General features: G+C 36.4%; 2 protein-coding genes across 2 annotated transcripts in view; one reads left to right on the top strand and one right to left on the bottom strand.

The window, feature by feature from the left end:
* The window catches only part of LOC114580693 (alpha carbonic anhydrase 4-like), a 6113-nt gene extending 2787 nt beyond the window's left edge, over positions 1-3326 (top strand). The window contains exons 2-5 of the mRNA XM_028699054.1: positions 2560-2665; positions 2747-2914; positions 3019-3072; positions 3155-3326. Of these exons, the coding sequence (XP_028554887.1) occupies positions 2567-2665; positions 2747-2914; positions 3019-3072; positions 3155-3235 (402 nt within the window). The 5' untranslated portion in view covers positions 2560-2566 and the 3' untranslated portion in view covers positions 3236-3326. The remainder of the gene's footprint in view (positions 1-2559; positions 2666-2746; positions 2915-3018; positions 3073-3154) is intronic.
* Positions 3327-8363: 5037 nt separating this feature from the next.
* Positions 8364-10669, bottom strand: LOC110101554 (phosphatidylinositol 4-phosphate 5-kinase 9-like). The gene is made up of 3 exons (XM_020829490.2): positions 9847-10669; positions 8844-9072; positions 8364-8759 (listed from the first exon to the last, which is right to left on the bottom strand). The coding sequence occupies exons 1-3, from the start codon at positions 10638-10640 to the stop codon at positions 8595-8597; spliced, it is 1188 nt and encodes a 395-aa protein (XP_020685149.1). The 5' UTR covers positions 10641-10669; the 3' UTR covers positions 8364-8594.
* Positions 10670-10964: the final 295 nt, after the last annotated feature.

Raw genomic sequence — 10964 nt, 5'->3', positions numbered from 1 at the left:
ATTTTCATAGTAAATTTTAATTTATTTTTATCTTTTAAATTTTTGTTGGACCAATTTTTCATATAAAATGTTAATTAAAAATTAATGTTAGATTTTTTGTCTATCATTTACTATGTTATAATATTGTTATTATCAAACTTTAATAAAATATAAATAGATTATAATATTTCCTTCTAACTATTTGCTCAATACATATATCATAAATTAACTTCTATTAATATAAATAATTTTTGAAATGCATAAAAAATTATAAAATGTAATTAAATTATAATTGCATCAACGCAACATAAATAGTCATTATTCAAATTTACTCATTTATATATCAAATATTAAAAATAAAATATGTTAATTATCTAAGTAAATAAATATGATATATATGGACAAATATCAAATTATTTTTGGAATGCATTAGTTGACTTATAGATCTCATGCAACTCATATTGATCTATTGGTTGAGAGTTTTGGATACGCATCAACTAAAAGGTTTTAGATTCGAGTCTTATGTATGTGATATGTGTGAGTAGGGGTGTCAATTCGGGTCAACAGGCCGGGTTCAGGTCGAACCCATTTTTAAAAACGGGTCAGGTTTCTGGACCCGAACCCGACCCGATTCGGGTCCGGGTCAACCCGACTCGACACGAATGACCCGAAGTTCACCTAAAATTACTAGTTTTCAGGTCAAAATCGGGTTAATCTTCAATTTTTGGGTCAAAATCAGGTAAAAAACGGGTCAATCTCGGGTTTCTGAGTCAAAAAGGAGTTTTCGTGTCAATTTTGGGTCATTTTCGGGTTGCTGGGTCAACCCAAACCCGACCCGATTTTTAAAACGGGTTGATTTGTTGAACCCGAACCCGACCCGTTTCAGGTCCGGGTTGACCCTAACCCAGATTTTTTTGGGTCGGGTTTGGGTCGTGTTTCGGGTCCTATGTATGAGTTTAACTTAATTGATCTAAATGTCCCAAAAAGAACTTAGAGATCTCATTGAGTCATAACTGTCTTATTTAAAATACTGTTTCTATTATTGCAAAGTAGGCTCCATAGCTTTTGCTTTTTGCAAAGTGGATTCCTTTGCTTTATGCCATCCTTCCATTCTATTGTTAATATATAACTAGTTTGGTTGGATAGCCATGGGTGTTTTTTGGCATATTGATGATAAGCTTCATTAGAAATAAATATGCCAATTTAAATGTATAATATTTCTTACTAATATATCATAAATATTTTAAATATTAATATTACTATACCATATGATAAGACTTTGATATTAATGTGCTATGATAATCTATTTATCTATTTGTTCTCATTAATATATCATGTAATCAAAGTCTAATTATATGTAAAGCTTTTTTTAGTTGACCAACTTTGATATTAATAGATATGTAATCAATATAGATTAGAGCATTTATATATTAAAATAAATTAAAACATTTTTCTAGTTTCATTAATATATTTAAATGTTAAATCATTTATATAATGAATTTGAAGACTTGGAAGTTAACTTGATCATACTACATGAACAACTTTTTTAAATTATAGAGACTAAATAAAATTAATATATTTTCACTCATGAAAGTGAAAGCCAAATTAAAAAAAATCAAATATTAAAAAATTACTTAACTATATTTGATAAAAATTTCTTACTCCTTACAAGCAAGTAAATACCAAGTGATTGGATTAAGGATATGTTTGAGACAACTTTGTTACTAGTTTTCTTTTCCGACCAAAATCATAATTTTTGATTGAATGTTACTTTCTCGCTATATTTTTTGAGAAATTTGTGTGTTAAGAAGCTATTATTTGGCACATCAACTTTCAAAAAAATTATTTTTTCTTTTAACAACTTTACAATCATCTTTAAAAAAAGATGCACCGTCCCAAACAGATCTTAAGAATTTGTTTGGAATAGCTTTTGGAATGCTTTCATAATATGAAAATAATTTGTAAAAAACAATGTGTTTGGAAAACAATATTTTCATAACTATTTCAAACTTCTGATTATAAAAAAGTTGTATTTAGAAAAGCATTTTTGAAATTATGATCGAGAAAAGAACTTTTAAAGACAAAAAAAAAACTTTATCTGCCCAAAACAAAGCCTAAGATTTTGTTTAAGACAGTTTTTTTCTCCTGCTTTATGAAATAACTTTTAAATACAAAAATCTATTAAAAATAGTCAAAAAATAATAATAAAAAATTATCCCAAACAAAATCTAAACATGTCAACTTTTATCAACAACAGTACAACAACATCAAGCCTTTATCCCATTATGTGGTGTTGGCTACATGAATCTTTTTTCTCCATTTTTTCCTCTTAAAAATTAAATTCTCATTTAAATCTAATAAAGAAAAGGTCACTTCTAATATTTCCTAACCAAGCTATATTACGTCTATCTCTACCTTTTTTTAATATAAGTCAAATCAAATATATCTACTTTCCTAACCGGATCATTGGAAGACCGCCGTTTCATGTGACCAAACCAACTTTTATCAAGAAAAAATTGAAAAAAAAATTAAGAAAAATTATCATAAACATATATAATGATGAACTCTTTATCAATCCAGATATTCAATGGAGCTGCACATTGTTCATCAACGAGCAGGTGACCAAAAATACGCAGTGGTGGGGATCCTATATACAATTGGCCGACCTGATACTTTTCTTTCCAAGGTAATAATTAATTATAATATCTATTTATTTATTTAATATATTTATAATATTAAAAATCATTTATCATTTGTGATAATTCAGATGATGAAATACATAAAAATGGTGAGCGATAAGAAGGATTTGGAGGTGAAGATAGGCAGTGTTGACCCCAGGGAGATTAAAAGAGGAAGCAGGAAATACTACAGGTATATAGGATCTCTCACTACTCCTCCATGCACTGAAGGTGTTGTTTGGACCATCATTAGAAAGGTAAATTACATATTTTAATCAACTAACTAATTAATTAATGACTTAATGAAGATTTTATCTTGGTTAATCACCTTATAAAAATCATCAATAATATTACTGAACAGGTGAGGACAGTATCAGTGGAACAGTTAAGATTGCTGAAAGAAGCTGTAGAAGATGTGAGTTTCAGAAGAATTTTTTTTTTTTTTTTTTTTGTTTTCTTAGTTAGAATCTGAATAAAATACATATAATTTTCCACAGGGATTTGAGAAGAATGCGAGACCCTCGCAGGCCATAAAGGATAGGACAGTTCAACTGTATCAACCTATAAATCCGTATTAGAAGATGCAATATTCATATAAGTTTTGCATGTATTAATTCTAATAAATTGGAACATTTGAATTTTTAATGAAGGATTTGAGTCTTCGTATCATGATTTTTACTGAGAGTTTCCAGTCTTTAAAGAGGGGATCACAGCTGAGCTTTGCACATAGCCAGTCAAATCCTTTTCTTTGAAAAATTTTTGCCTATGAAGCACAATCAACATGGTATTATATTTTTCACTAATTTGACATAAGACTAATTAACTCTAACACTTAAGCTTCGTTTGGCACATCTTTCATACAACTTCTTAAAGCAGCTTTAAAAAATAGTAAGAAAGCCGTCCCAAACGAAGCATTCGTTTGGACGGCTTTCTTAATGCTTAAAAATCTGTACTAAAAAGTTGCTCGAAAAAACAGTAAGAAAGTTATTCTAACCGAAGCCTTACATGTCTTAGCAAATCTCTACTTTGATGTAGGATGACTGAGTATGATATAAATGGTAAAATGAAAATCATGGGTTACCAATTCTCAATTAGTAAAAATGATGTAGGGAGAACATCAAAACAGTAACAAAAATATTCTCATATAGAACTGACAAAGCGATGCACATTAACAATCCCAAGGGATGCAGTTGTTCAAGATAAATATGAAAATGAGAAAAAAAACTGTCAAGTTCGACTCACAGGTACCATCGTGTCGTCTGGTTTGGAGATCAGTGGCGCTTCGCTTTTTTGAATTAACAGAAAAGGCGATGGAGTATAGGGTTCAACTTGGTCGGTTTTTTATTGTTTCTAAAGTAACTTTTTAATATAAAAAATTTTTGAATTAAAAAATTTTATAAATAAAATGATTTTAGAAACAATAAAAAGATCATCCCAAAAGAAACAATAATCTCAAGAGAGTACTGGGAAAGGAAATTCAATGAAGGTAATATATAACGATAGACCTATAGACTGATGTGCATATAGCTATATATAGTCCCTCAGAAGAAGATCTATTGATTACAAGTAATGGTGTAAATTTTGGGTCAGGGTCGTGTTTAGGTTGAACCCGAAACTGACACGGCACTATTCGGATCAACTCGAACACGACCCGTTTTTGCAAACGGGTCGGTTTTCTGGCCCCGAACCCGACCCGACTCGAATGACCAAAGTCAAACAAAAAATTGCTATATTTCGGGTCCAAAAACGGATCAAATTCCACTTTTCGGGTCAAAACGGGTCAATCTCGGGTTGGCTGGTCAAAACAAGTTTTTGGTATAATTTCGGGTCATTTTCGGGTCAACAGGTCAATTGAACCCAACCTGATTTTTGAAACGGGTCAAATTGCTAAGCCCGAACTCGCCCCGCTTCGAGTTCGGCTCAACCCAAACCGAGTGTTGAAACGGGTCCAATATTGACATCCCTAATTACAAGTGTGTTGAAGCTAGGTAGCTAAAAATCATTGATTGCTTCAATTCCTAGTGGTTGATTGTGTAATTTGGATACATATCAGCCATTCATATTGCACCATCAAAAACATAATCAAAAGAAAGAGACATCCTCAATAAGCCAATCTAGCTGTAAAGTTTGTTCACTTAACAGTCCATACAAACAAAGCCAATCTAAGATAAAAGACAAATGCAGGGCCTTCAGCTTTCCCCCTTTCATGCAATAGAGAGCCTACAACATACAGTAAACCTCCCAGCTATTTTCAGCCAAATAAGAAGAGTTCAAACTCCATTTTTTTTTTTTCTTACAAGCAGGTGAGCTTTACATTTGATATTGAAAGCAATCAAGTTTTCTTCTTGCACAGAAAATCCAAGTAGAAACCGAGTGTTTCAGAGTTCTACCAAGTCAAATCGGTACAGGAAAGGTCAATTAATAGTTAATACCCCTTTAATTGCCAGCCTTCACTCATTCAAAGTCAACTTTTATAATTTCTAACCTTGTTGAAGCAGTCTTGAATGACTACTTTATCAAGAAAACATAATGATTAATGAATACTTGAAACATTCAAATATGACTAATTTGCTCAGCTAACAGCCTGACTAAAACACAAAATGTATATCAGCGTAGGGGTGTCAATCGGGTCAACGGATTGGATTCGGGCCGAACCCGCTTGACCCGGTTGTAAACAGGTTGACACTAACCCGACCCAGTTTTGCAAACTGGTCAGGTTTGTCAACCCGGACCCAACCCGTGCGGATTACCGGTTTGACCTGACCCCACCCGTGAACCCATGAATGAGATTTGTGATCGGGATTCAGCCATTCGAGCGAGGGCGAGAGCTGTCTTGCGGCGTGCCTAATGCGAGGCCGGGGCGTGTCCGCCGCCTACGAGGCTTCAAGCGCGGTGAGGCTCCTGGTTTGTTGCTAGGGCAGGCAAGCCTGGTGCAGCTCCGTGGTTCGACGCGATGGCGGGTGATGCTGCGACGGGGCAAGAGTCGTGAAACCAGTGCAGATCTTCTGTTCAACGAGACGTTGAGTTCGCCTGTGCGGTTCTACGTGTGTAGAGACGTGGGTTGGCCAGTGTAGACTGCATAGTTCCAGTCTTGCATATGCGATGCGAATATGCGAGGCGGGTTAGCAGCCGAGTCAATCCCGGGTCAATTTCAATTTAGCGGGTTGACCCGAACCCGACCCATTTTTTAACTAAACCCTAAATTGAAACTCAAACCCGACCCATTTGTTAAACTGGTCAACCCTAACTCGAATTTTTTGGATCGGATTTGAATCATATTATCAGGGCGTGTCAATAATTGACACCCCTATATCTGCATTTGGCAAATGAGCAACCATAGTTCTTTCAATAGCGAAAGCAAACAAGAATTTCTGAGAAGGAATTCGGACCTACATGCATAATCAATGCATGAAATAATGCAGAAGACAGTGGGGCCTCTAAACCGTAGAGCTGACGCCTAGGATTCAGAGCACTAGCAGTCTAGCACTTCCATTATCATTTTCTTGTTGAATGGCTTGGAAGGAAGCAGGTGAGAGTGATTGGATCTTGATTATGAATGTCATGAGGAAAACCATTATTCCAGCAAGCAATCACAAGATGAAGACTCTGTTATGCTTTGACCTTAAAGAAATGTCAATGAATTCATTATTTGCTATGCTAAAGAAGTAAGAACAAATCAGTGCTTTTTAAGAGCTTGTGCTACCCATGTGTCGAATCCCAATATAGAATCAGTTCCAACAATATATAAAGAAATTATTACAAATGATTCAAAAGCAAGTATGTGTACTTTTGTTCATCTTGGCTCTTCTTCTTTGAAACAGTTGGATTTCTAATCCGGGCGTTGAAGTCCAAAACATCTTAGCAAGAAAAATGAAGATTATACTTGCTTTGTAATCGCTTTTGCATAATCGATTTTTTAACTGATTGTGAGAAACGTGATTTATATATGGTGAGATCCCAAAGAAAAGATATAGCAGAATTATAATATTTTATTATTTTTTAAAAATTTATATAACTTATGTTTAGTATAAAAGTGAAACAAGTATGATAACATGTTATAGAGCACTAAAGATAGTTCACAAAATTTCTTTAATTAAAAAAATAATTAAGAAAATGATAATGTCTCATGCTAGACCTCCCAATATGATATAATGATCAAGATCTGTCACACTGAGTGATATGGAAAAATATGTTGATGCCACATCATTGATATTTTTTTGAAATTTTCAACCAAATTAGAGGCATAAGAACTCCAAACAAGAACAATATTAATTCAAGTTCCACTCTTCTGACCACAGCAATGAGCCTGCATAAGTACATAGAAGCCAATTTTTCTATATGTTTATTTTGTTCATATTATGCCCACTTTACCAGTTCTTCGGAGCAGTTTTACACATTTAACTCATCAAGTTATAAAGTTTCTATATGTTTAAATGCAAGTCATGTTGTTCTCAATAGCAATTCGCAGAATCCACCGGTCATGTTGTAAGAGTCACAATTTGTTCAGCCTGTTAGCAAAAGCTACCGGTGATGTTGTAAGAGTCACAATTTGTTCAGCCTGTTAGCAAAAGCTTACACCGCCTACATCATGAAAGGCAGAAACAATGGTGCATGAGACAACCAAGCATATATAGGAACAGACCATATCCCTTCACTAGGAGAAATTATTCTGTGCGGAGTCCGGACTGTTTTACTGTAAGTGTACACAGTGTGTACACTCACATGTCCGAACGGTTCTTCCTGTCTGGACTCTACATGGAATAATTTCTCCCTCACTAGGCCAACATGCCAAAAGAAACCTTGCATGCACGACCATTACCAGTCAATCCTAGCAAGGTAGCTAAAATCACAATATTGTTAACCCTTTGTATTCTCTAAATCCCATCGATGCATCAAAGCTCAAGGGTCAATGTGGAGGCAAGCATGTATAGGAACAGAGAGCCTTTAAGGAAATTATGTTCATGGACTTGTCAAAGCACAACCACTCCAAGAAACCTTAACATTGAAGCCCTTTCATGGCTGCAAGTCAATCCAACAAGCCAAGCCTAAGCAAGCTCCAGTAAATCGTCGTGAAATAAAAACAAGGTAAACAAAGTTAAATAGAGATTCAACTAGTGATCTTTTGAAACATTTGAGTCCGTTCAATTTCCGGTCTTCTCTCTCATAACTCCTACAGTAGGCACAAGGTCGATCAACCTTGGAACCTCCCTTCAGAAGTTGATTTTTCATGAAGAAAACATAAAGAACACTTGAAAATTTTGAAATAAATAGATAAAGAAAGCAGGATTTCCATTAAGGAATTTGGACCTACATCCACACAGAATAATAAAAAAGCATAGACCCAATACATGAAAACAAGTAACATACATGATGTGTTCTTTTATGATAAAAAATTCGACTATGATGAGGGTCAGAAGGCACGTCACTGCCATAATCAGTTTGTTCTTGACTAGCTTAGAATAATACAGGGAAGAGTGGTTGGATCTTGACTGTGACTGTCATGAGGAAATGCAGCAGAAACCTTTATTCTATCAAGCATTCCCAAGATCCAGGCTCTGAAATGCTTTTGGTGTTAAAAAAAGGACAAATAAGTGCAAGTGCTAATTAAAGTTACTACTACCCATGTGGAGAATCCAAATAGAATCGCTAAGAATAAAAAGAATAGAAGCACATGAGCACCATCCATACATCATTACATCATTTCAATAAAGAAAATACCACAATATGATTCAAAAAAGAAAACTTGTGGGGTATATGTACATCTTGGAGATAAAGGCAGTATTACTATCTTCCTTACCTTAGAATAAAAATCTATTTCCCTCACTCACAGGATGATCAGAAAGGGTTTACCCCTGTGATCACTAACATGCTAAATAGATCTAAAACATCATAATTAAAATATACAATTAGAAGATGGATTATGTAATATCGTTCACCTCAAGTTTCTGTGTTACAAAATTTTCCGTTCATTTGATTCTCCACGGCTTTGATAGCCGCTACGCGAGCGGCTGTAGCCGCTCTATTTGCCATGGCGACTGCCTTGTTTACTTGCTCTTCAACACGAGGAAGGATAATAGCTTTCTCTGAAGCTTCTCTAGCAGACTAATTTTTAAAGAAAATGTAGGTGTCAAGAGTGCAAATTTAAGGGGGAATAACAATTTAATGACATTTTGAACATTTATATACCTGCACAGCTCTTTGAACATTGGTGTCAGCAAAGGGGAGAGGGCTCTTTAGAGCTCCACAGTTCCATTCTCCTGATCTGGCTTCACCTCTTCTGAAAGTGTATGTTCCAAAACCTTGCCTTCTTCCTTCATGCCATGAACCCTCATAGCATTGCCCATTGGCAAAATGGTACACTCCGAAACCATGAATCTTGTCACCAAAGTACTCGCCCATATATTTATCACCATTTCTAATTTAGGTAAAAAAAAGGTTAATTTTATAACTAGGCTTCCAATGAGAAGGATGACTTACAATTGGCTTAAAGCAACATTTAAGACACATAGAAGTATGAAGGAAAATCAATTCAACAAATATAAAAGAGAGTGTGTCAATAACCAAGATCTCAATATGAGAGTGCCAATTTGTGTGTACACCTACTGATATTATCTCATTAGCCACAACTTAATTGAATTCAGTAAGTAATTAGTAAAAGAAGATGACTTTAAGCAAAGCAAAAGTAACCTTGTTTCGCTATTGGATAATCTTAAGAAAAGAGAGGAGAAACCATCAAAAAGGTTGAGGAAAAGTTTCAAACTTTGCAGGCGATTTCCTATACAACTGCTACTCTATTATGAAAAGAGAGGTAAAGACAACAAACATTACATACATCATAATATGAGTATAGTGCTATCATCTCCAATTTTTATTTAATCCTAAATCCTAAATTTCAAGCAATAAAATCCAACAAGACAACAAAACCAATCAAACAGTAACATCATCTCAATCAAAAATTTCATTTATATCTTACTCGATAACGTTGAAAAGGATCACTGAACTATGGAAAGGAAATAAACATTAATAAAGCAAAAAAGAACAATCAAATCTAACCCAAATGAAATTCAGTCGAAAGCAAAAAGATTCTAAGAAATCAACTCACCAACTAAAAATACAAACTTGGCAACTGCTAATCTTAAAAAAAATTCAAAAAATAGACAAATCATAATCAAACAATCCATCATCATACCTAAAGTGGTAGAACCCTACTCCATGCTTCACCCCGCACTTGAACTCCCCAACATAAAAGCTCCCATCCGAGCATCTCTGCACACCTCTGCCATTGCTCTGCCCAGCCACCCACTCGCCCGCATAGCTATCACCATTATAGAAGCGATAAACCCCAAACCCATGCCGCAGTCCATGGCGATACTGACCGCTATACCGGCTCCCCTTCGCCCACCGTTCGATCCCATAGCCATCATACAGGCCATTAACCCAATCGCCCTCGTACCTCCCATGTCCGAAAAAATTATAAACCCCATTCCCGTTGCACTTTCCTCTGTGGAATTCTCCCTCATAGAAATCCCCGTTGCTGTAGACCTCAATCCCTTCGCGCACGGCCTTCCCCTCCTTTTTCGGACTCGGGTTCTCCACGTCCCCCTCCTCGTCGCCAATGAACCATCTTACCGTCTCGCGGCGACGGAAGAGGGAAAGGCGGGACCTTTTCAAGGCGGCGACGACAGCCGGGGAGGCGATGGAGAGAAACCACAGAGAGGGAGACTGGTAGCGGAGGAAAAAGTACGAGAACACGAGAATGAGTAATAGGAGAAGGGAAAGGATGGCAAGACGGTGGCCAGAGTAACCAGCTAGACTGGAGGCAGCGGCTGACGAGACCGGTGGCAAATGCGGCTTGGCCTCCTCAGGGTCGGAATTGATCTCTTCGAGAGCGGAGAGACTGTGAACGGAGGAGCGAAGGGTCGGTGAACGTAGAAGCGAGGAAGGCGTCCTCGTGAGCTTCGACTTCGTGTTCTGCCCTTCCATTACCACTCTAATCAAAGCAAAACCGAGAGAGAGAGGGCGCGCGCCAACCGGGAAAGCTTTTGCCTTTAATCCTATGGGTCTGTGAGAGATCAGACTTAGAGCAGGTTACGCAGAGCATTTTATTTTGACAGAGGCGGCGGGATGGCTTAATCAAGACCGTCAGATTTGAATCGAACGGGTAACATAGCTGTAATCCAGCAATATCTTGGCCCGGTTCTATCAGAACCGCCGTCCAACGATCGGACGGACAAACGCAAAGTACGGAGTAACACTAGCCGTTCGATCTCCCGGATTAAAGTGGGACCGGGCGCGGAAATACTGCCG

Source organism: Dendrobium catenatum, unplaced genomic scaffold (genome assembly GCF_001605985.2).
Source record: "Dendrobium catenatum unplaced genomic scaffold, ASM160598v2 fragScaff_scaffold_1209, whole genome shotgun sequence".
Classification (NCBI taxonomy): Eukaryota; Viridiplantae; Streptophyta; class Magnoliopsida; order Asparagales; family Orchidaceae; genus Dendrobium; species Dendrobium catenatum.
This window is presented reverse-complemented; position numbering and strand designations above follow the sequence as displayed.